Source organism: Cyprinus carpio, chromosome A15, assembly GCF_018340385.1.
Source record: "Cyprinus carpio isolate SPL01 chromosome A15, ASM1834038v1, whole genome shotgun sequence".
NCBI lineage: Eukaryota > Metazoa > Chordata > Actinopteri > Cypriniformes > Cyprinidae > Cyprinus > Cyprinus carpio.
In genome coordinates, this window is record NC_056586.1 from 22,973,444 (window position 1) to 23,000,598 (window position 27,155).

The 27,155-nt window shown below is 34.4% G+C and overlaps 3 protein-coding genes across 3 annotated transcripts; 2 read left to right on the forward strand and 1 right to left on the reverse strand.

Annotated features, from left to right (window-relative positions):
- On the reverse strand, positions 1-17,252 carry LOC109044854 (zinc finger protein 91-like). Its single transcript, XM_042771735.1, has 7 exons — positions 17,020-17,252; positions 14,627-14,706; positions 13,692-14,377; positions 9,830-10,007; positions 8,868-9,542; positions 1,131-1,220; positions 1-935 (listed from the first exon to the last, which is right to left on the reverse strand). Exons 1-7 carry the CDS (start codon positions 17,091-17,093, stop codon positions 229-231), a joined length of 2,490 nt encoding a protein of 829 aa, XP_042627669.1. The 5' UTR covers positions 17,094-17,252; the 3' UTR covers positions 1-228.
- Positions 4,076-5,437, forward strand: LOC109044853 (gastrula zinc finger protein XlCGF7.1-like). Its single transcript, XM_042771582.1, has 2 exons — positions 4,076-4,274; positions 4,564-5,437. Exons 1-2 carry the CDS (start codon positions 4,190-4,192, stop codon positions 5,232-5,234), a joined length of 756 nt encoding a protein of 251 aa, XP_042627516.1. The 5' UTR covers positions 4,076-4,189; the 3' UTR covers positions 5,235-5,437.
- Positions 17,253-18,652: 1,400 nt separating the features above from the next.
- LOC109113465 (ragulator complex protein LAMTOR1-like) lies at positions 18,653-23,134 on the forward strand. Its single transcript, XM_042771583.1, has 5 exons — positions 18,653-18,854; positions 20,337-20,479; positions 20,574-20,651; positions 21,813-21,936; positions 22,632-23,134. Exons 1-5 carry the CDS (start codon positions 18,822-18,824, stop codon positions 22,722-22,724), a joined length of 471 nt encoding a protein of 156 aa, XP_042627517.1. The 5' UTR covers positions 18,653-18,821; the 3' UTR covers positions 22,725-23,134.
- Positions 23,135-27,155: the final 4,021 nt, after the last annotated feature.

Sequence of the window (27,155 nt, forward strand, 5' to 3'; positions counted from 1 at the left end):
AATAAATATCTTTTGTTTCATATTTTTCCATTTTAATTTGGGTGTTTCTTTGTCAGTGTCTTTGTCAGAGCAGACATTTAATCAAAGAATAAACAACATCAATGTAAGAATAAAGTGACTAAATACTTTTGCAGTTCTCCAACAAAACAGAAAAAAACATCACAAATCTTGTGGCATTTCACAGCAAACCAGTTTATTTGAGCTTATCTCATATTTACCGAATCTGAATCACAAATAATTTATTTGAAATACTGAATCTAGAAAAGATTTGCTCACAGAACAATGCTTTTTAATATGAGTCACAAGAGTTCCTGACTGAGTGAAACTCTGTCCACACTGAGTACAGTGATATGGTTTCTCTCCAGTATGAATTCGCTCATGTGTTTTCAGATTTACAGACTGAGTGAAACTCTTGTCACAATATGAGCACTTGTAAGGTTTCTCTCCAGTATGAATCCTTTGGTGCTGTTTCAGATGAACAGGTGCAGTAAAGCTCTTCCCGCACTCAAAACACATGTGATCTCTCACTTCATTGTGTGTTTTGAGGTGACATTTATAACTATATAGCCTTGAAAAACTCTTTCCACACAAAGAACACACATGAGGCTTCTCATCTGAATGACATTTCAGGTGTTTTTTTAGATTTGATGATGAAATAAACTTTTTACCACACTGATCACAGTTAAATGGCTTTTCTCCAGAGTGAATGCGCAGATGATAACTGAAACCTGATGCATCAGCAAAACCCTTTCCACACTGAGGGCATGTGTACAGTTTCTCTCCAGTGTGGATTCTCATGTGCCTCTTAAGGTTTCCTTTTTGTCTGAAACTCTTTCCACACTGAGGGCATGTGAACGGCTGTTCACCTTTGATTTTACAAGGTTCCTCCTCCACTTCATTCACCTCATGTCTTTGCTGTTTTACTTCCATCCAGTCTAAAACAAACAAATGATGTGGTTAAAAATCTGTCAACCTGATTTAATTGCAGAAACCAAACAAGGTCATATATTAGATAAGGATCAGATATATGATGTGCCAAAGGTTAGTTCTCTCATTCCTTGTTAATAAAATTAAAATGTTGATATGATCATTAAGAGGTCAACAATGAAGAATCAAGAATGGACACCAACCTGTTTGTTCTTCAGTATCTTCATGTTTTATTCTGGATGGTTCTGAAACACTCATGTCCTCAATCTCCTCTTTAATAAACTCCATCTTTACTATAGTATGTGTCAGATTTCAGCTGCTGCACCTGGAGTCTGCACCAGTCCTGTAGGATCAAGTGAATGTTCCTCACCTTTTTAACACAGTTAAAACACTAACTCCGCCCACCACAGATTCTAAAGATTTCATTGGTCGTGTCAATCACGGTGATTGCCTACACAACACTGAATCAATTCCATTACAAACTTTAATACAGTTTGTAGTTTGTGACAAATAAATCAAATTACCCCAAACTCGAATCTTCCATCACTGAAGTGTCACCATTAGCAAATAATGCAGCAGCTGTTGCTAAACTCAACTGATTTTACTAAATGATCTCTATACAAAACTATAAAATAACGATGCTGCAGTCTTTCTAAAGTAATTCTTTCCCCCTATAATTTGGCTCCAAATCTCAGGGGAAAATTAAAATGTATACCCTGCTCATCAAAATTGATTGATTACTCAGTACGTATTCATCCAAGACATTTAATATTTTGTCCTTGTTCTTCATTTATGTATTTCTCTCACCAGAAAGAGCTCTGAACTGAATCCATGAAGTCTACAGTTTTGTTGAGGGGTGACTGAGTGATTGAGTTGACCAATGAAATCAGTGGAAAAAAAATAATATATATATATATATATATATATATATATATATATATATATATATATATATATATATATATATATATATATATATATATATATTGACAAAACCAAAACATTTTAGAAAATAATAAACCTTGCATTTCAATTATGTTATATATAACTGGTTTAAATAAAAACGACAGACAGCCTAAATGAAAATTCTAATTTATGCTAATCCCATGTAAAAAAAAAAAAAAAAAAAAAAAAGAGTGCAGGAATGGTTTATGTGGTCTTTAATAGAGGTGATTATCACTCAGTCTGTTGACACACAATGAAATGATCTTAATGTGCCAATTTACAGAAGATCTCACACATCATCATAATGAATGAGGAGAAAACAAAACTATTGGCTTTTCAGCAGCTCAGTTAAACTTGACGGCTCTGTTTCTGTCAGACTATTGTTTCACTAATTGTCAGTAACACTGTGTTGTTTGCGAAATTTAATCATATGCAAAAATTCTGCAATTACTTTGACAATACAAATGTACAAATGTTGTGTCACACCAGTCAAGTACCTGAAAAACTATCAAACTAACTGGATGAATGGATATATCTATAGACTTTGCTCTTTGGGACAACATTCGGAAAACATTATGCGTTTTATTCTTTGTCATAAGAATCACTGGTTTAATGCAGTGCACGGTTTCTCTCCAGTATGAACTCGCTCATGTGCTTTCATGTGTGCAGACTCAGTGAAACTCTGGTCACAATATGAGCACTTGTAAGGTTTTCTCCAGTGTGAATTCTTTGGTGAAGTTGCAGATATCTAGCTGAAGTGAAGCTCTTCTCACACTCACAACACACATGATCTTTCTGGTCATTCTGTGTTTTAATGTGCTGTTTCAAATTGTGTTGCAGTGGAAATCTCTTTCCACGGAAAGAACACAAGTGAGGCTTCTCATCTGAATGAACTTTTTTAGTTTTGATGATGAGATAAAATCTTTACCACACTGATCACAGCTAAACTGCTTTTCTCCAGAGTGACAGAGCAGATGATACGTGAGACATGATGCAGCAGTAACTCTCAATGTACAAATATGTGTCATGTTAATAAAGTAACTGTGTGAATTGATAGATTTTGCTCTATTTGACAACTTTGGATAAACATAGTGTGTAGTTACAATCATTTCTGGGTGGATAAATGGGAAAATGAACGTGAACCTTGATTTAACAGCAGCAAACAGCAGACCTCATGAACTGAAAGAAATACATCAATCCAGTATTTTGTAGAGGAGCTAAATTACATGGTGAAAAACAACTTTAGAATGATTGCAGTATCATTGTTTTATTTTTACACACCGATATGTCAATTAAAATCAGTTGAGTTTAGCTGTACTTGTTGCATTGTATGTCAATGCTGACACTTAAAAAATTAGGAAAAAGCACTTTTTGGGGTTTTTTTCCCTTAAGTTTGCATGCCTGTAACTCAATACGCATTAAAGATATTGATTCTGAACATAATTTTCTTTTGGTATCTTCATTTTTAAAGTCCTATATGGTTAATTTGGTTTAATAGAATGAAACGAAACAAAATGGAATGCAAAATGCTAAATTATTTGTTCTTCAGACAGTCGTCTTTAATAAGCATCAGCTGAATGCAAAATGATCCACCTTTTGTCTTTGACCACTGAAAATTAGTCAAATTCAACAATTTACCCATAGAGTTGCATTGTGATCCCAATCACAGGGATTGAAACATAAAGGACTTTAAAATGCGGATTCCCAAAGAAAACTTTAAGAACCAGAATCTAAAATAATATTGAGATATCTTTAATACTTATTGAGAGAGTACATAAAAACATAAAAAGTGAATTTCCCATTCTTGGGGAGTATTGCTGACGTCAACAGATTGTACTAATATAATTACCAATCATTATATAAAAATAAAATAATGATGCTGCCATCTTTAAAGTCATTTTTCACCCTGTAATTTGGCTCCAAATCCCACATGAAAATTGTCATTTTGACTCTCCTCTACAAAATAATGGATTTCTCAGCAAATATCCATGAAGTTAAAGATGTAGTCTTTTATAACTATTTATGTTTGGCTTTCTTCATTAAAAATATGAACAAAACCAAAAATTGAGTTGGGGAAAATTCTGAAATTTGGGTAATTTGACACTATACAAATAAAACTATACTAAGGTCACGGGTTTGTACTGGATTTGTTTCAGTGTTGTGTAGGTGATCACGACCAATGAAATCTTCAGAATCTGTGGTGGGCGGAGTTTGTGCTTTAACTGTGTTAAAAAGGTGAGGAATATTCACTTGATCCTACAGGACTGGTGCAGACTCCAGGTGCAGCAGCTGAAATCTGACACATACTATAGTAAAGATGGAGTTTATTAAAGAGGAGATTGACTACATGAGTGTTTCAGAACCATCCAGAATAAAACATGAAGATACTGAAGAACAAACAGGTTGGTGTCCATTCTTGATTCTTCTTTGTAGACTGCCAAGAAACATTAAAACTGATGATAAAAAGATTTAGTGGCTGTGAAATAATGAGCAATAGGAATGATAAAAAATATAATCTAACTGATCATATCAACATTTCAATTTTATTAACAATGAATGACAGAACTAACCTTTGTCACATCAAAGATATGATACTTGATACTCATAGATGAGTATGTTACCTCTTTTGGTTTCTGCTATTAAATTAGGTTCATTTAACTGAATTTAACCACATAATTTGTTTATTTTTAGACTGGATGGAAGTAAAACAGCAAAGACATGAGGTGAATGAAGTGGAGGAGGAACCTTCAAGAAAAAAATCCAAACAGCTTCACACCTGCTCACAGTGTGGAAAGAGTTTCAGACAAAAAGGAGTCCTTACGACGCACATGAGAATCCACACTGGAGAGAAACCATACACATGCCCTCAGTGTGGAAAGAGTTTTACTGCATCATCAAGTCTCGGTTATCATCTGCGCGTTCACTCTGGAGAAAAGCCATTTAACTGTGATCAGTGTGGTAAAAAGTTTATTTCATCATCAAGTCTAAAAAAACACCTGACAGTTCATTCAGACGAGAAGCCTCATGTGTGTTCTTTGTGTGGAAAGAGTTTTTCACTGCTGTGCAATATGAAACAGCACCAGAAAATACATAGTGGCATGAAAGATCAAGTGTGTTTTGAGTGCGGGAAGAGCTTTACTAGAGCTCACGATCTGAAACATCACCAAAGAATTCATACTGGAGAAAAACCTTACAAGTGTTCATATTGTTACAAGACTTTCACTCGATCTGGAAATCTGAAAACACATGAGCGAGTTCATACTGGAGAGAAACCATATCACTGTACTCAGTGTGGAGAGAGTTTCACTCAGTCAATAAATCTAGTGACTCATATTAAAAAGCATTGTTCTGTGTCAGAGTGAGCAAATGATTTCTACTGATTCAATATTTCAAGTAAATAACGTGAGATTCAGATTCAGTAAATATGAGATTAGCACAAATTATTAGTTTTGCTGTGAACAAGATTTGTGGAGATGTTTTTTTTTCTGTTTTGTTGGAGAATAGTAAAATATTTAAATACTTTAATATTGATGTTTTTGTATATGTAACAAAAGTTATTCATTTATAACTGCATAATTATTATATATGCAACATAAACGTTGTGTAGGTTCTGTATAATTATGCAAATAAAATGTAAATTTCACTGACATCTCTGATTATGTGTGATTTTTATTGATGTGTTAGTGCATTATAGTATTTTAGTTGTTCAGTAATAGATTTTATTTGTGATGATCCTATAGTTTGTCTCAGTCCGATGACACACAATAAAATGATCTTAATGTGCCAATTTACAGAAGATCTCAGACATCATCCTAATAAATGAGAAAACAGAACTATTGGCTTTTTAGCAGCTCATTTGATGATAGTCATGTAATTAGGAGAGATTATTCTGTGCAAATCAAAATATGTACAGATTGAAATCATTATATTTATAGAAAATCCTCATAAACTGTGAAAACCCTACATATATGTGTGTGTTACCAGGATTTTCCAGGTGGCAACAATACATCAAAATTTACAGCTCATTTAAATTTACAGTTTGCATGTGAAAGATATTTCCAGTTCACAGAGTATGACTTTATCCAACTCTCCATGGCTCAACAGTTCATCTGTAAAGTTGGGAATATTTACATCATTCTTGGAACAAACTCCAGCAGCTGAAATCTGACACATACTATTTAGTTTATTAGGAGATTGATGACATGAGTGATTCAGAACCATCCAGAATAACACATGAAGATACTGAGAAACAAACGGGCTTTTGTCCATCGATCTGCGTATGATTAATGATACAGTAATGCATTTAAATGATCATGAGCCGGTTCAGCAGTAACAAGTGAATGACAGAACTGAGCTTTGGCTCATTAAATATCTGACAATCACAGACTGATACCTGATCTCCTTTTCTGCTGTTAAATCAAGGTTCACATTAATTTTCACATTTATCCACCCGGAAATGATTGTAACGTTTATTCAAAGTTGTCAAAATGAGTCTATCAATTCACCCAGTTACTTTACTGACATGACAAATATTTGTGCATTTATATTGTCAAAGTAATTCCAGAGAGTTTTACTGCTGCATGTTTCGCATATCATCTGCTCTGTCACTCTGGAGAAAGGCCATTTAGCTGTGATCAGTGTGGTAAAGATTTTATCTCATCATCAAAACTAAAAAAATCATTCAGATGAGAAGCCTCTGATGACTGAGTATTTGCCCCCTCAACTTAAAAAATGTGTTGAATCAATGTCACGTTCTCAACATCACTTATCGCGAGAACTCATGAAGACGTGTACAATTAAGAATGTTGTCTAAGAAGAGTACTAGTATGGTTTAAAGTGATGGATTTTCTAGTTATATGTATGCCAGTGTTAGTTTCTTGGCACTGTGAAGCCATGCGGTTTCACAGTATTTTCCACATAAATGTTATAATAAATATTCTCCCATACAGTACTGAGCTGAACTTATCTAGAGAATGATATAATACAATTTATGATGTAGGCTATTTTATTTTAGCCCAGTGCTGCATTAGAGACCGTTAAAACAGAGCGCGAATCAGATCGAGTGCAATGGACAACTGTATGGTTTCAAAATGGCGGGAATTAAAAAAAAAAGAAAACGAACTTGATTTAACTTGACCGCGTCTGATAATCCCTTGAAGACATTCGTCAGTTACATTATACATAAATGAAAAATTATGGAAAAATATAACTAGGCTAATCATCTCGAACTGTCCCTTTTTATGCACGTTATAAGAGAAACGCACGAGCACCTCATTCGATATTGCTGCTGACATAACCTGTGTTCAGATGAACTTCTGAAGGTACAAACTCTACAAACAGTTTTCTGAAGTAGTTACTTTAGTGCCTCATCGGAACCCATTTAAAGCTGTGTGAACATAAGTATATTGCGTTAGATGTTCAGAAATAGGGTTTTGATTAACAGTATTAATCGCTTATATCTTGTATAAACAGCAACAAGGCACAGATTTATTAAATTAGCTTTTTTGGTTCTAATTTCATGTGTTAAGTAAAGCCTTGTCTGGATTGTGAAGTAGAGCTTTAATTGAAACATAAACTTGTCATGACATTTGACTTCATCTCTCGAGATTTATTTATATATTTATGTTTATTATTTTATATTGTTGTTTTAACGTGTTTCTCTGCTTTTTATGTTTATGATATCCTGGAAAGACTGAAGATCAGCGCAGAATGGAATGATCTTGTGGATGGACCGCAGCAAGTCCTTCTGCAGTTGTATCCATCAAAGTGCTATGCAGACAAAATTGAAATGACTTTCACATTGTAGAGCTTGGACAAAGTTGTAAGTATGTGCACATATTGGAGTCTGTTAGTGTTAGTTCACCCAAAAATATTAATTCTGTCATTAATTACTCCTCCTCATGACATTCCATACCCATAAGGAATTTGTTCATTGCGAGGAGACCGAAAGAAACTCTGGGTTTAATGGAGAAAACCTGCTCCAGACCAGGTTAGGTTCACAGAGTAAGTTATCATGGTAACAGACTCTGAGTATAAGTTACCTCTCGTTCAGAGACAGGTTTGACTTACCCTGCTTTCCTGCCCATTCTGAAATGGAAAACCCAGAGATTAACATACCTCCTTTCTGAAATGGGCCTCTGGAGTTTGTCTCTTGCAGGATGTTATAAATATTCCTAACCTTTATTGGTGAACTGTTGAGCCATGAAAAACTGAAAATTCTCTCACGTGCAAACTATAAATATAGTTCATCCGGTGAAAATATTACACTTCTAATAATTCAACACTGGACTCTCACATATTTTACATTATTTTCACTTGATCTGCACTGAATAATCTCTCCTGATAACAAGACTATCATCAAATGATCTGCTAAAAAGCCAATAGTTCCCTGTTTTGTCCTCATTTATTATGATGAAGTCTGAGATCTTCTGTAAATTGGCACATTAATCTCATTTCATTGTGTGTCAACAGACTGAGACAAACTACAGGATCATCACAAATAAAATCTATTACTAAACATAACAAAAATAATAGAATGGACTAACACATAAAAAAAAAAAATCACACATAATCAGAGATGTCAGTGATACTGAAATTTTATTTGCATCATTATACAGAGCCTATTCAATGTTTATGCTGCATATATAATGATATTGCAATTATGTAACAAAAACAAGGTCAGAAACTCGTTCAGGTAATTGTTTCTAACACTGAAAAATGACTGGTTGTTGGGTTTTGTTACATATTTTTCCAGTTTCTAGTTGTTTCTTTGTCTATGTTTAATGAGAAGGCTTCAATCAAAGAATAAAAAACGTCAATGTAAGATTAAAGTAACTGAATACTTTTGCAGTTCTCCAACAAAACAGAAAACAAAAACATCTCCAGAAATCTTGTGGCATTTCACAGCAAAACCAATCATTTGCGCTAATCTCATATTTACTGTATCTGAATCAATTATTTACTTGAAATATTGAATCAGTCGAAAACTTTTGCTCATTCTGACACAGAACAATGCTTTTTAATATGGGTCACTAGATTTGTTGACCGAGTGAAACTCTCTCCACACTGAGTACAGTGGTACGGTTTCTCTCCAGTATGAACTCGCTCATGTGTTTTCAAGTGTGCAGGCCGAATGAAACTCTTGTCACAATATGAGCACTTATAAGGTTTCTCTCCAGTATGAATTCTTTGGTGATGTTTCAGATGATCAGCTGTAATAAAGCTCTTCCCACACTCAAAACACATGTGATCTCTCACTTCATTATGTGTTTTCTGGTGCAGTTTATAACTGTCCAGCCGAGAGAAACTCTTTCCACACAAAGAACACACATGAGGCTTCTCATCTGAATGAACTGTCAGGTGGAATTTTAGATTTGATGATGAAATAAACTTTTTACCACACTGATCACAGTTAAATGGCTTTTCTCCAGAGTGAATGCGCAGATGATAACTGAGACTTGATGCATCAGTAAAACTCTTTCCACACTGAGTGCATGTGTATGGTTTCTCTCCAGTGTGGATTCTCATGTGCTTCTTAAGGTTTCCTTTTTCTCTGAAATTATTTCCACACTGTGAGCAGGTGTGAAGCTGATTGGCTTTTTTTCCTGAAGTTTTGATTTTACAACGTTCCTCCTCCACCTCATGTCTTTGCTGTTTTACTTCCATCCAGTCTAAAATAAACAAAATATGTGGTTAAAATCAGTTAAAGTGAACCTGATTTAATAGCAGAAACCAAAAGAGGTCACATATTTATCTGTGAGTATCAAGTATCAGATCTTTGATGTGCCAAAGGTTAGTTCTGTCATTCCTTGTTAATAAAATTAAAATGTTGATATGATCATTTAGATGATAATTTATCATTCCTATTGCTCATTATTTCACAGCCACTAAATCTTTTTAACAGAAGATTTAATGTTTGTCAGCGGTCAACAATGAAGAATCAAGAATGGACACCAACCTGTTTGTTCTTCAGTATCTACATGATTCATTCTAGATGGTTCTGGATCATTCATGTCGTCAATCTCCTCTTCAACTTCTGCACCAGTCCTGTATAGGATCATGTGAATATCCCTCACCTTTTTAACACAAGCACAAACTCCGCCCACCACAGATTCTGAAGATTTCATTGGTCGTGATCACCTACACAACACTGAAACAAATCCAGTACAAACCTGTGACCTTAGTATAGTTTTCTTTTTTTGTGTTAGATCAACCAAATTTCAGAAACTTCCCCAACTCAAATTTTTGGTTTTCTTGATATTTTTAATGAAGAAAGCCAAACATAAGAAGTGAGAATTACCAAATATTTAATGTCATGGATAATTGAGTAATCCATTATTTTAGAGGTGAGTCAAAATGACAATTTTCATGTGGAATTTTGGGCCAAATTACAGGGTTAAAAATAACTTTAGAAAGATGGCAGCATCAATGTTTTATTTTTGCACAAAGAATTTTCATTCTATTAGTACAATCTGATGACTTCAGCAATACTTGTTGTATTGTGACAGTTCAAGAATTTTAAAAGCCTTGTTTCAATTCCAGAGTAATGGATATGTGCACCTGTTCAATTTTCTGTGTTCAGAAAACAAATGTGGGTCACTTTGCACAGCTGATAACTTTTTATTTAAAAGAGTAATGTCTGAAGAAGATATAATGTTGAAACTAGAACAACTGCATTGAATATACCTGTCTAAATGCAGAAAATATAATTTCCCAAAGACTGTGTGCCTGTATCTCAGTAAGAATTAAAGATCTCAATATGGTTCCTTGATTCCTCATTTTAAAGCCCTAAATGTTTCAATCCCTAGCAATATGGGGATCGTAATGTGTCTATATGAGTAAATTGTTGAATTTTACTCATTTTTATACAGCTGCTACTTATTTAAAGAGGACTGTCTGAGGAACAAATAATCTTGAAACTAGAAATGCATCTTGTGTTTTTTTTTTTTTTTTTCCTTATCAAACCAGATGAACCATATAGGATCTTAAAAATGAAGATATCAAAAGAAACATTTAAGACCCAGTTTATAAAAGGATACTGAGATAGCTTTAATACTTCTTGAGTTACAGGCCTGCAAACTTCAGCAAAAAAATAAAAAAATTGCTTTTGCCCAATTTTTGAAGCATCAGCATTGGCATTATATCTAAACTAATTTTAATAGAGCTACCAATATCTGGTAGGTCTATTAAACTGATCTGATTTAATATATTAAAATGCATTAAGAATGATCAAAATTAAAGGCATTCTAAATTGGTTGCAAAAATGCCTCTGTATGTCTTTTATATCTGTATCATTTGATATAGTTAATATCACACAAAAAGTGTTTTTTTTCCCCAGATATCAGCATGATAACAAATGTAATATTGATTTTATACAAATTTAATAAAGTTAAAATTAAAGTGACTTACATTTCAGACACAATATTGTCTGTTTTGCCCAATTTTGCTAATGAAAATTGTTCCAAACTAAGATCACAGCGCTGTTTTGCGTCTCTGAACAACACACAGGATGGTGTTTCCTTACTGAATGAATCAGCTTTTTGAATAAATTGGTTGAATGAATGATTCAGTGACTCATTCATTACCAGTCAAATGCTTTCCTGAATGAATCAGCCGTTTGAATGAATCGTTTGAATCTCAATGACTCACTCGTTTAAGGTGACTTGCTGGCTCCTATTGACGGTTTTAGTTTCACATTTCAACTATTTTCTTTCATGTTTTAAATCCTTTCAAATATTATTTTTTAGCATTTTATGTTTAAAACAAAGCATTATGTATGCATTTGTAACTGCAGGTTAAATGCATCAATGTCCCCGCTTAAACTGTGTAAATACATGTAAATTACTTCAGATGCAGATACCATGTTGGAATGAAAGAGTCTTCGTACCAGATCAAGTGGCTCTTATTCTATTATATTATAAAAAATCACTATAAATTGTAATGCAGACATGCATTTTCTGTAAAGCTGCTCTGAAACAATAGCCGCATTTCCACTGTCGGGCCAGTGCGAGCCAGGGCTTAAAACGGGCCGGGCGGGCTAATAGCCTCGGGCCAATACCACGAGGCCAGAATAGCGCTGCTCCGCTGCGCGTCACTAAAACCCGCCCTTTACACGCCTCTCAGGAACAACGTCATGCAACCCCATCGTTTCACTAAAAACTAATAAATAATTCACTGGAACTATCACAAAACGAACATGATAACAGCGACCTTTTGTTTGCATGCTTTGTTAAATATTCAAAAGCATCTACGTTTTACTATAAGTGATACATTGAGCATAATGAATCAATTTATCAGGACTCAAAATTAATCACACAGAAATAAATGTATTTCTATTTTATTTATTTATTTTTAACGCTTATGAAAATAGCCTGCTTATTCAGTCGAGACTGTTTCTGTTTATTTGTAGCCACAGTAGACGTCACATTTAAAATGAATGATAATCGAGACGAGACTAATGACAGATAAAATATGGTACTAAATAAATACACAATTGTGATAGAGAATAAGAAGCTGACGTCTGTTTTCTCCAAGTGGTTGCATTTAGCATGTTTATTATGGTAACGTTAATGTTAAGCGTGCATAGTCTTTTACATCGCTTATAATATTTCTGCCTTTTATGATGATTATAATCCACATCGGATCGTGTTATTTCAAACACTCGCTGCTGACTGAAAGTGAGTTTTGAGCTCAGCTTATTTTAAAAAGTTTTTAATGTTGATGTTATAGCTGTTATTTTTCTGAAATGATCCGCGGCTCTGACGCTCTCCACTCGCGGAGAAACTCCGCCTTTGTTCATAACCACTCCTATAGCCCCAGCTGGCCCGCTTTGGCCCAAGGTTTTCGTCGGGCCAAAAAACCCTGACCGTTGGCCCCGAGGAAGCCCCGACGAGGCACGATCAAGCCCCGGAAGTGACAGTGGAAACGCGACTGGCCCTGGCACACTAGCACGCCCGCTTTAAGCCCGACAGTGGAAACGCGGCTAATGTATTGTGAAAAATGTTTATTATAAAAAAAATATTTTCATACTTAAGTACAATAAATATCACATACTTTAAAACTTTTACTCAAGTAGTATTCTAAACGGTGACTTCAACTTCTACCAAAGTCATTTTCTGGTAAGATATCTGTACTTCTACTTGAGTGTGGCTTTTAGATACTTCATCCACCACTGTGTATTTCTTTCATCAGAAAGAGCTGTGAATTGAATCCGTAAAGTCCTTTGTTGGTAGGTGATTGTGTGATTGAGTTAACCAATAAAATCAGCGGTGGAAAAAAAAACAAAAACAAAACATTATATATAATGATTAATATATAATTGGTCTGAACAAAACTGGCAGACAAGCTGAATGAAAATGCTAATTTATGCTGTCAATGTCAAAAACATGACGAGTGCAGGAACGGTTTCTATAGCCTTTAATAGTGTTTGTAATAAAGAACTTTAACATGAAGGGTAAAAGATTGAAAACACATCAATAGGTGATTATCATATAAATTGATGATCCTGTAGTTTGTCTCGATCTGTTGACACACAATGAAATGATCTTAATGTGCCAATTTACAAAAGATCTCACACATCATCATCATAATGAATGAGAAGAAAACAGAACTATTGGAGTTTCAGCAGCTCAGTTAAACATGACAGTCGTGTGGTTTCTGTCAGGCTATTAATTCAGTAATTGTCAGTTACACTGTTTTGTCTTTGTTGTTTAGCACTATTCTCATTGTAATTGCTTTGACAATATTAATGTACAAATAACTGCCATACCAATAAAGCACCTGGAAACTAACTAACTGGATAAATAGACAAACTTTGCTCATAATGACGACTTCAGACAAGTCTTTATCATATGATACACTACAGAGTTGGAATGTCTAAAATGCTTTCCGCACTGAGGGCATTTGTACGGTTTCTCTCCAGTATGAACTCGCTCATGCCTTTTCAGATTTACAGACAAAGTGAAACTCTTGTCACAGTATGAGCACTTGTAAGGTTTTTCTCCAGTATGAATCCTCTGGTGCTCTTTCAGATGGGTTACTCTAGTAAAGCTCTTCCCGCACTCAAAACACATGTGATCTTTCACTTCATTATGTGTTTTCTGGTGCCGTTTATAACTGTCCAGCCGTGAAAAACTCTTTCCACAGTAAGAACACACATGAGGCTTCTCACCTGAATGAACTGTCAGGTGTGCTTTTAGATGTGATGATGAAATAAACTTTTTACCACACTGATCACAGTTAAATGGCTTTTCTCCAGAATGAATGCGCAGATGATAACTGAAACCTGATGCATCAGTAAAACGCTTTCCACACTGAGTGCATGTGTATGGTTTCTCTCCAGTGTGGATTCTCATGTGCTTCTTAAGGCCTCCTTTTTGTCTGAAACTATTTCCACACTGTGAGCAGGTGTGAAGCTGTTTGGCTTTTTTTCTTGAAGTTTTGATTTTACAACATTCCTCCTCCACTTCATTCACCACATGTCTTTGCGGTTTTACTTCCATCCAGTCTAAAAAATAAAATAAAAAAAATAATGTGGTTAAAATCAGTTCAAGTGAACATGATTAAATAGCAGAAACCAAAAGTGGTCACATATTTATCTGTGAGTATCAAGTATCAGATCTTTGATGTGCCAAAGATTCTGTCATTCCTTGTTAATAAAATTAAAATGTCTATATGATCAGGCATTACATCTTTTTAACAGAAGCTTTAATGTTTGTCAGCGGTCAACAATGAAGAATCAAGAATAGACACAAACCTGTTTGTTCTTCATGGTTTATCCTGGATAGTTCTGGAACGGTCATATCGTCGATCTCCTCTTCAGCTTCCACACCAGTCCTGTAGGATCATGTGAATGTTCCTCACCCAGTGCTTCCCAAACCTGTCCTGGAGGCCCCCCCAGCCCTTCACATTTTGTATGTCTCCCTCATCAAACATACCAAATTTAGTTCTTGCAGTCTCTACTAACGAGCTGATGAGTGGAATCAGGTGTGTTAGATAAGGGATACATGCAAAAGGTGCAGGGCAGGGGCCTCCAGGACAGGTTTGGGAAGTACTGTCCTCACCTTTTTAACACAGTCAAAGCACAAACTCGGCACACCACCGATTCTAAAGATTTCACTGGTCATCGTCTACACCAGTGGTTCTCAATTCCAGTCCTGGGACCCCCTGCTCTGCACATTTTGCATGTCTGCCTTATTTATAACACACCTGATTGAGATCATCAGCTTGTTAGGGGAAAGAGCCATTAACTGAACTAATGAGCTGATGATCTCAATCAGGTGTGTTATAAATAAGGCAGACACCAGCACTGGAATTGAGAACCACTGGTCTACACAACACTGAAACAACTCCAGTGCAAACCTGTGACCTTAGTATAGTTTTATTTTTTGTCAAATCGACCAAATTTCAGAAACTTCAACTCAATTTTTTGGTTTTGTTCATATTTTTAATGAAGAAAGCCAAACATAAATATTGATGAATATCCTAGGTAGCCAAAACAGTTTTGCCCAATAAAGGCCCAAATCCGGCACACCGGAAGAAATAACTCGGCATGGACATGGGATGAATGACGCCCCAGAATCGGCCCAAATACACTGGCCCGAGTCCGGCTGCCAAAACTGCCGGCATTGGGCCACAATCATGCAGACAAGAATTGTAAAACTTAGCCGGTACTGGGACAAGTCTGGGTACTAAAACTAAGTCGACACCACTGGCATTGGGCCACAATCATGCCAACCCAAAATGGTACACACATACACACATATACATACATATATACACACAAACATATAATATATATACAGTACAGACCAAAAGTTTGAAAACATTACTATTTTTAATGTTTTTGAAAGAAGTCTCTTCTGCTCATCAAGCCTGCATTAATAACATAAAAAAGACATAAAAAAAACAGTAATATTGTGAAATATTATTACAACTTAAAATAATAGTTTTCTATTTGAATATACTTTTAAAAAATATATATATTTATTCCTGTGATGCAAAGCTGAATTTTCAGCATCATTACTCCAGCCTTCAGTGTCACATGTAACATCCAGTCTATCACATGATCAATTAGAAATCATTCTAATATTCTGATTTATTATGAGTGTTGGAAACAGTTCTGCTGTCTAATATATTTGATGAATAAAAGGATAAAAAGAACTGCATTTATTCAAATAAAAAAAATTCTAATAATATATATTCTAATAATATATTTCTTTACTATCATTTTTATCAATTTAACACATCCTTGCTGAATAAAAGTATTGATTTTATTTAAAAAGAAAGAAAAAAAAATACTGACCCCAAATTACTGACCAGTAGTGTATATTGTTATTACAAAATATTTATATTTTAAAAACATAGCTTCTTCTTTTTTTTTATTTTTTTACTTTTTATTCATCAAAGTATCCTAAAAAAGTATCACATGTTCTGAAAAAATATTAACCAGCAGAACTGTTTCCAACTTTGATAATGAATCATCATATTAGAATGATTTCTAAAGGATCATGTATAATGATCCTAAAAATTCAGCTTTGCATCACAGAAATAAATGATAATTTAAAGTATAATAAATTTAAAAACAATTATTTTAAATTGTAATAATATATCACAATATTACTATTTTTTCTGTATTTTTGATCAAATAAATGCAGGCTTGATGAGCAGAAGAAACTTCTTTCAAAAACATTAAAAATAGTAATGTTTCCAAACTTTTGGTCTGTACTGTATATACACACACATACATACATACATGCATACATATATATATACACACACACACACACACATATACATATTATATATACATAAATTTATTTATTTATTTATTTATTTATTTTACAGTGTCCTTGTTAAGCCTACATGTACTTAAGCATGTCAACTAAGTGTCACCTTTACAGTGATCAAGGGGTTGCCTTACACCATTTCTTTTCATGCCATCCCCACGCACTACCCAACGAATTACCCCATAACATCCATGTGTTCCTTCCCACAAGAGCTTCCTCAAGTAAGCGTATAATAATAGAGGTACAGATTGACAGAAAGAGACAAAAAGGGGAACAGACAATGACACATATGGTTATTCAGACAATCTCAGACTGATAACATGAATGGTAACTCTGGTAAATGTTAACATTTGGAACATACCTTTGGAGGAATTTGTTTGCATTTGGGCAGACTCTATTATTCCCCCATCTCTGTCCAAATTGAGCAGCGGCCATCTTTTGATGAAATTTTAAATACCTCCATCTGATGCACTGCCAGTACTTGCATTTATTTGCACTGATTGAAAAAAAAAGAGAGAGAGAGATCAGTCTCAATACTATATACCAGTGGTGCCAAACTCAATTCCTGGAGGCGTGCAGCTCTGCAAAGTTTAGCTCCAACTCACACCAGCTTGGAAGTTTCTAGTAACCCTGAAGACCTTGATTAGCTGGATCAGGTGTGTTTGATTGTGGTTGGACCTAAACAAACATTACTTTGATATTATATGTTTAGAACGATTTATTCAAATGATATAATATGTCAGATTATCAAATGTTAATTCAACAGGGTAGCAAGCTCTTCTGGTCTTCTGGCAATTAGCAGCTCAAAAAGCCTGACAGGTTTTGTCATTAGATGTCAAAGCTAGTGCGCATGTCTTGAAACTCATATAGCAAAAATAATAAGTTCCCTTAACCGCTTTAAGCTTTTCCCAAAGATTGTGTGCCTGTATCTCAGTCAGGAATTAAGTATTAAAGATATCTCAATATGATTTTAGATTCTGGTTCTTCACAAATTTTCCTTGATTCCTCATTTTTAAAGCCCTAAATGTTTAAATCCCATCGATATGGGGATTGTAATGTGTCTCTATATGAGTAAATTGTTAAATTTTACTCATGCAGAAATGGTGCAGTTACTTTGACAATATGAATGTACAAATATTTATCATGCCAATAAAGCACCTGGAAATGAACTAACTAGATAAATAGATACACTTTGCTCATTGTGATAACTTCAGACAATTCTTTGCGAACTGTGATCAATACTGAGATCCAAAGGACCAGATCTGGAGAAATCTAAATAAAGTTACTGAATTTACTTTCTAAAAAGTTAAGGGAACATATTTGCTGTTAGGAAATACAGAATGCTCCTGGTAAGAAAAAAAAAAACGAGCAATTAAAAACAACACAGAAAATCAGCTTCACTTTTTAGCTGGTGTCTCTCGCTCTTCTCTCGTCTTTGTATCTTCAGTGCGTCTCAAAGCATTCTTCTCCACAAATCTCTGGCTGCACATCATAGTTTCGACTTTCTAGTCACCTTCAATTGATTACAGTTACAGTGTTTTGTTTTGCTGCACGTCTCCGTTACATATTTGCAGCCTAATTAAGCTCTTTTATTAATAGTTTAAATACGTGGCTCAGTATACCAACACAGTATATGTTTAGACAGTATGTCTGATGGGCTAAATATGATTAATATTTGAATTTAACTATATATAAATTCACAACAAGATATATAACACTCAGTCTCCTGTATATATATATATATATAATATATATATATATATATATATATATATATATATATATATATATATATATTATATATATATATATAAAACCTACAGTGAATATAATTAGGCTACAGTAGCCTAGATCATGTATCATTACATTTGATTCAAATAAGTGTATTATTAATTTCTTTTTAAATTCACTTATGTGTGCAATGTTAATAACTGTGAAATATTAATTTTTCAAAAGCACAAATTCAATTGCAAAACAGTTGAAATGACTGTGTCTGTGTCGCTGTGTGTCGCTGGTGAACGCAGTACGCTTTTTTTGCTTTGTGATGGTCATGTGATGGTTCCTGCGTTTCCAGCGAAGCTCTTTCCATCGAACAGAGAAACTAACCGCTTCTAAGACGAAAAACTCAGACAGAGAAGAGACTGAAGCTGCTGGACGGCTGTCATGGGGTGCTGTTTCAGCACCGGGAGCAACCAGGTAGAGAAGGTTTATTCAATATACACGCAAACAGCTATAAAACACAACAGAATGTGGTGTTTGTGTCCCTGCAACAGTCATTACACACAACACACATTTAATGTTGGTGTGTATTATTAAAGAACAGACTACAAAACTACAACAAAGTCGAATATCGTTAAATGAGCCTACTTTTCTAATCAGAATTGTTTACTTCTGGTGCCATAATGAGTAGACATGTAAACCGTCACAAACTGAAAGTATAAGTGTTGGGAACTTAGGCTCGTGACCGTAGATCTGATATGTGCTGTTTAAAAAACTACAATAAACTTACAATAATGCCTATTTTTTTTTAGCTCTAAAATATTTCACGCGTATTTTATTATTAATATCTTTTATAACGATTAAAGATCCTTAAAGTAATGGACAGTGTCAGGAAAAGTTACTTTTAAAAATGATACATTATTACTCCCTAAAAAAAGTAACTAATCGTGTTACATTTTATAGAATGTAACGAGTTGTCCTGTCTGTTCTGGGCTTGCATGTTTGTTTTTAATATAAAACGTATTATTTTTGGCAAATGTAAAAGCGCTTTCACACCAAAAAGTGAAATGAATATTCCTCAGGCTGAAGGAAATGTAAATTCACATCTGTACAGTAGAGGGAGCAGCTCAAACAAACCTTCATGAAGAATAAGATGCAGGAGAAGACAGTTCAACACTCTTAAGCAATAAAAAAAGAAAGAAAGAAATTAAACAAATGTTATGTTTATCTAAAGTATTAAGTGCTGCTTGAACTGGATAATTGAAGGTCAGCAGCAAAGACACTGGTTAATAAAATGAGATTAAATACTTAAAGGATGTTTGTGTTATTTAATATAGTTAATTAGTGCAGGTTTGCACCATAGACTGTAAAAAAGACACACATGACAAGACCTCTGCACTAACTCCCGATTTCTCTCAACATGGGAACAGGAGAGCTATCAGTCAATAAATGGGAAAACAAAGCATCTGGCGTTACTTATTTGAAAAAGTAACTCAGATATTTCCTTGTAGATGAAAAGTAATGCATTTCTTTTTTTCAAGTCACTAGTAAAGTGTTCTGAACGTGTAATGTTTTACCCCCCAACACTGGTGATGGAAATGTATTCTTTGTATAAATCACTTTTGGGCAGGTTCGCGTTTGGTTATATGATGTAATTTAGTAAGTATTTGATGTTTGGGCTTATGATGTAAGAAGTCATTAAGCAGATGTTGTTGAACAGAGCAGCTTATAGCAGTATATAAATAACATGTTTAGTTCACCGGGAGCAACCAGAGATTAATTTGAAATGAAATCAAATTGACTCTTTTGCACATGTTTCTCCATATTTATTTTGTCATAAATAGCCATTTAGTTATTGTTTTAGGTTACTACTGCCTCCTTAAAAGAGTGAAGCGTTGATTTTTCAGGAGGTGTGATGATCATGCTTTTGAACACCCTCCGTTTGGCTCTTTTGTGCAGGACGGCTCAAAGAAGCCATTGATTCCTGACCCAAACTTAGACAGAAATCCCACCAATGGCTCGGATCGAAACACAGACAGCCTGCCGTCCAGCTGCACAGATGAACAGACCCTGCACAAGGACATCCTGCAGCGGACCGCTCTGTACGACACACACCTTCCCTTTCACTGTGGCTGTCGAGTTTGGCCTGTGCACTGTTGATTGATTAAAACTCACTTTTCTTGTCCTTCTGGTTAGGGACATAATTGACGTGTCGGCTGTTATTTCTCAAGGCCTGGAACAACATGAATACATGGACAGAGCCAGACAGTACAGGTGTGTTACACTACTGAAATGCCATTGATGCCAATGGTGTGACATCATATACATGCAACACTAGCTGTGTAATGTCAGTTATTTATTTATTTATTTATTTATTTATTTATTTATTTATTTATTTATTTATTTATTTATTTATTTTCTTAACAACGTCAAGTTTTAGCTTAAAATTTATATTAGTTTAAGGGACTGTCCACCCTAAAACCTTGTCATTATTTACTCCCCCCTCATGCCATTCTGTATGATTTGCTTTCTTAAAGGTTCTCTGCGAGTCTTAAAAAGTCTTAATTGCTCCTTTCACACATTAAGGCATAAAAAGGTCCTAAATCAGAGTCTTAAATTCAGTTTTCGCATAAGATGCTGCATGCAGTGCACTTACGCTGTATTTTTTGTTTTACAATATCTAAGCATCCTTAAATCAGGATATGTTTACTTTAGATGCAAATTGAAGTCTAGTTTCCTGAGAAACTGAAATTAAAGTTTAAAGGGATACTCCACCCCAAAATGAAAATGTTGTCATTATTCACGTATCCCTGTGTCGTTCCAAACCTGTAAAAGATTTGTTGTCTTCGAAACACAATTTAAGTAATTTTGGATGAAAACCGGGAGGCTTGTGACTGTCCCATAGACTGACAAATAAATAACAGTGTCAAGGTCCAGGAGAGGTATGAAAGTCATCGTCAGAATACTCCATCTGCCATCAGTTGTGCAATCTGGGTTATATGAAGCGACGGGAACACTTTTTGCAAGCGAAGAAAACAAAAATAACGACTTTATTTAACAATTCCTTTGTCAACAGTCTCCTCTGTGTCTCTCCGTATCACCGTATGCTCTTCTGTATCATCCGCGCCACAATGATGCTCTGTTTTCTTTAAAATCAAAGCTTACTACACATAGAAACAGCTCATCCTTGTGGCGCGGATGACACAGAAGAGCATACACAGCATACAGTGATATGGAGAGACGAAACCATTTCTTTACCAACATTCTTCAAAATATCTTATTTTGTGTTCCAATGACACAAGGGGAGTAAATGATGACGGTTTAAATTTTTGGATGGACCTTTTGCTTTGTAGTTCTTTTTAAACGTCCCTGCAGTGTGTCTATGTGTGTGCTTTAGAGCTGTATTAAGCTGAATCAAATGTGTTTGTGTTAAAGCACCAAGCTGGGGGTGTTGAACAGAACGCTGTCTCAGAAGAAGCCCGTTCCTCTCCCGTCACTGAGCAGCCAACCTCAACAGGTGCTCGCCGCTGACCTGGTCTCCTACGCAGATGTACAGCAGGTCAGACTCATTGTGCACATGCGCTTGGCTGTTATCAAATGACCAGCTCACATTACATTAGACTGCTTTTGACATGCCAAAGTATATGCATGAAGAATATGTTCAAGAGAGGGTGCATTTATTACAGTAAAGACAGTAACACTGTGAAATATTTTTACAATTTAAAATAAGTGTTTTCTATTTTGAATATATTTAAAAATGTAATTTATTCCTGTGATGCGCAGCTGAATTTTCAGCATCATTACTCCAGTCTTCAGTGTCACATGATTCTTCAGAAATCATTCTAATATGCTGATTTGCTGCTCAAGAAACATTTCTGATTATCATCAGTTTTGAAAACAGTTGTTGGGGAAACCATAATTGTTTTCAGGATTCTTTGATGAATAGAAAGTTCAAATACACAGCGTTTATTTGAAAGAAGTCTTTTAATATTCTGGTTACTGGAGGTCACTGGATATGATGAAGTCACATTTTGTACATTTAATGCATCCTCGCTGATTTAAAGTATTTATTTCTTTCAAAAAAGTAACAGAACATTTACTGTCCCCAACCTTTTGAACAGTAGTGTAGTAGTAAATAATAATAAAAAATAACAAATTATGCATTTGTTATCAGCTGATTTATTGGTCTCTCACTAGAAATAATGGACATTATTCAGAGTTTTATTGCCAGATTTATTGCTTTTCTTTCCTCAGGTGTCTAAGATTGCTGCGTACGCCTACAGCGCCATCTCACAAATCAAAGTAGATGCCAATGAAGAGCTGGTGGTGCAGTTTGCTATACCATGATTATATTTTATTTCTGAGAAAGATATTTCATCAGCTGATCAATCGCTGTATTGTTAAACAACTCTGGGTCTGAATTGTTGCGGTGGAAATTAGTAGATTGTAAATGATGTTCTTGTGTCAGTGCCTTTAATGTACAGAGTGTAAAGTGATTCGAGATGAATGATTACCTTGCATTCTTTCCTGACAGAGTTTGAAATGCCACACATGTTTGTGTAATCATTTATTTAGATTTTATATATTTATGCAAGCTCGATTAGCACTCTAGATCAAGGCAAGGCACTTTTGTCTTTCTTTGAGATTTTTAAAGGGATAAAATGCACTGCAATACTTTGTTTTCTGTTGCAGTTCACTAATAGTGTTCAAGTTTGTTTGTTTGTTACCTAAATGTGGAATTCTACCTGATTTACAGAGATTACTCTTCTTAGGCTGGTACCAAAAATTTTATCTTAATAATCTGTTTTTTGTTTAACAAAATGACACATTAAAGACATTCAATATTATAAAATGTTGTTTTATTTTAATTTACTGAATGTGTGTAGTATACGTTTATTGGTGGTAAGTACAATGAGAATATTTTGTTCATCCACTTGAATATACAGTAAATTTGGTCCCATAGTGTTAAAATCAAAAACTCATGTCTCACCAACACAAGATGGCAAATTGATGTCAGATCCTTCACACTCAGCCCTGATTGGTTAAAGTGGACCAGTGATGTTAGGGAAAAAATGCATTGCATTGTCTGCACCTTATTTTTCTGTGATAGTTCTATACTTTAATAATTACGCAAAGAGCTGGGTACATTACATTAATTTTAGGCCATTACTGATTAAAGATTGCATGATAAACTGTTGTCAGTAATGTAATCTAGATTACTAATTTTAGGCAGAGCTGGGTAGATAACTTGAAAATTGTAATCAGTTACTGATTCCAAATTACAAGACAAAAAATTGTAGTACCTTACTACCTTTCTGGGCCATAAAACGTTTCAGTTGCATTGCTGTCTATGCAGCTTTGTCCTTCATCCAAAATATCTTAATTTGTGTTCTGAAGGTGAACAAAGGTCTTACGGGTTTGGAACGACACAAGGGTGAGTAATTAATGTAAGTAATTAAAGTAATCCGGATTACATGTAATCAGTTACTACTCAACTCTGATTATCAGTGTTGGGGGTAACACATTACAAGTAACGCAAGTTACATAATCAGATTACTTTTTTCAAGTAACTAGCAAAGTAATGCATTACTTTTTAATTTACAAGGAAATATCTGAGTTACATTGTTTTCCAATTTATTGACTGCAACTCTCATGTAGAGAGAAATCGGGAGTAAGTGCGAGGCGCTGTACTTCTAGACTAAATGTGAACATGCATTTACTCATCACACTTGCACAAAAACAGATTCAGTATTTCTCAAAATGAATAAAAACAGTGAAACAGTGATGACGCACACAAGCCTGGAATAATTAAATATGTTAAATACCACAAATACCTCTCTGCATTTAATCTAATTTTATTAAGCAGTGTCTTTGCTGCTGTCTTTCAATGATTAAATTCAACCAGCAAAAATAACTTAAAACATATTTTTTGTTTCCTTTTCTTATTGCTGAAAAGAGAAAAATTAGCACAGACCAGTAAAAGTAACGCAAAATTACAGTAACGCTTTACTTTCCATAAAAAGTAACTAATTAATGCGATATTGTGATGCATTCTATGTCGATGTTTTCATCAAATCTGCTGTATTTTGGAGAATATCACGCATAAGATGTTGCACATGAAATAGCTATTTTATTTTATTTTTTATTGCAGAACTTACACATAATTAAAAGCTCAGGGAAGTGAAGCAAGGTTGTATCTCTTACAATGAACAAACAAAGATACAATGCGTGTGTGTATATATATATATATCCTGGATTTGCATACAACACATTATGTAATTATACATACAAAAAGAAAAGAAAAGAAAAGCATAACAACAATGTTAAGTCAAATCTTTGTATAAATCATCATAATGCATCAAAAATCTTGCACTTTTTTTTGTTATTTGTAAGTCTAAGGGATGAAATAAAAAAATGAAGGTCAGCAAGAAAAAGAGGGAAACTCAAAGGAGACTTAAGCCATTTTCGCTTGTGAATGAAGAATTTTGCATACAGGATAAGGAAATTAACAACATGTTCAAGGGACATCAGCTTTGGGTTCTCATAATAAAAGATAATCTCTTTGAGAATGAAAGTGTGGGTTACATTTGTAGGGCCAAAAACAAAAGCACTTAATTCAGCCCAAAATCTATTGGTTACATTACACTCCCAAAATAAATGGGTGACAGTTTCCTCAACGAAACCACAAAAAGAGCAAGTCTCATCAATATCAGTATATTTAGAGATGGATAAGTTAACAGGATAGATTTTATGAAGGATTTTATAATGGATTTCCTTAACTTTGTTGGATATACAAAATATACCAGGCAAAAGCCAGGCCTTTCGCCAAATTATGTTTGTTACAAGGGATCCCCAATAGAATTTACCCCTTGGAGTAATCGTTCTCTTCATTTGAAAAATTGTGCGAATATGTCTGTTGTTGCATTTTCGATCTAAAAAATCTCGCACATGAGTAAAGCCGGATAAACACTATTACCTTTACTGAAGTTAAGGTGATTTTTAATTAATTGAATTAAGCCTGCTGGGATAGCTTTTATCAAGGTATTATATTCCTTCGGTGGAACTGGAAAGTTATGGAGATTCAAAAATTGCTTATAAGTTAGAATATGACCAGAATCATCAAAGACAGATAGAATGTAATAAAATTATTGTTAAACCATCTAGGAAAAAAGAGAGATTTATTTCTAACGATTATATCCGTGTTATTCCAAAGGAGAACTTTGTGGGGGGAAAAGCTATGGACAAAACACAATTTCCACTAGAGAAGGCATTGCTGATGAAAGTTAGATAAGGAAATGGGTAACTTGCTAGGTAAAAAGTTAGACTTTAAGGGGAGACACTGCAGGCAATATTTAGATTTTATATTTAGCTCTTTGGCTTTTCATAAAGTTTTTTTCCAGACTTATGGAAAGAAAACATCCAAAAGACACTGTTAAGTGTTTCTTGTATAGCACATTTGTGTCAATAGATTTCAATTACAATACATATTTTTAAAGGCCGTTTTCTCAAAATGAGTTTTTTCTCCAACACTGAGCCATAAATCTCCACTTCAGTGGCACTTACACACACCAAACTTTACATTTTTATTCCTGTCTATATTCTGAAGGTTTTTTACAGAGGGATTTGTTCATATATAATTTTCTTGATTATATACAACATTTTATTCCCCAAAAAATGGTGAAAATATATTGTTTTCTAGCTGTTCAAAGTATTTTCTCAATTATGGAGTGACAAAAAGAGATACCCAGAATTCCTTCTGTAAAAACATTTGACTCTAATATGTCAAAAAAATTAAACAAGAATTTTGAAACTCACTTCATCCTGTGTTCAGGTTTTTGTACTAGAAATGTATGCAGATTAGCGCATATTTCATCAAATAATGCCTCATTTGCATATTTAAATATAACATTTTAGAAAACTTGTAATACAAAAAATGTTTGCAATTATCAATGTAATCAATCAACTTGGTAAGTAAGGTGATAACTGTTAGTTAATTTTTTTACCCTATTCACCTGCAGTGTCTCGCCTTAATAGAAAAGACAGGGCATTGAGTTTGTTGAAGATATTATTAGGAATGAAAAACCATAACGACACTGGATTCACAAAGCATCTTATCAGCCAGTTTATTTTAAAGGTGTTTATAGTATCAGCAAAATCCAAAAAGTCAAGGCCACCTTCACCTCTGGAATTAGAGAGCACTTCTTTTTTCAATTTGTGAGGCCTATTTTTCCAAATGAAATCCAAAATATTTTGTTAATTTCCCTTATAGCTTTATCATTGATATAAACAGAGAAAGAGCAGGGTATACAAAGCGAGAGAGCCCTTCTACCTTAAATAAAAGGACTCTACCGTATAATGAAAGATCTCTCTGAAGCCAGATGTTAAAGACGTTTTTAGTTTTTGTCATTTTATCAGAAAAGTTTAAAAGATGTCTGGTAACTGGATTTTTAGTGATATGGATGCCTAGATATTTTACACAGTTTTTAACTGGGATCCCCTCCAGTGATGTCTCATCTTTATCATGAATTGAGATAATTTCACATTTTGAAATGTTAAGTTTTAGACCAGAAGCACATGAAAATTGATCCACCAATTCCAGAGCATTAGGCAACTGTTTTTTATCCTCCGAGAATAATGTGGTGTCGTCAGCTAACTGTGCAATTTTAAACTCACGATCAAATATAGAAATTCCTATCAAACTTTCATTTTGGTTAATCCTTAGACAAAGTAGTCCAGTGGCTAAAAGAAATAAAAACGGGGAGATTGGACAGCCCTGTC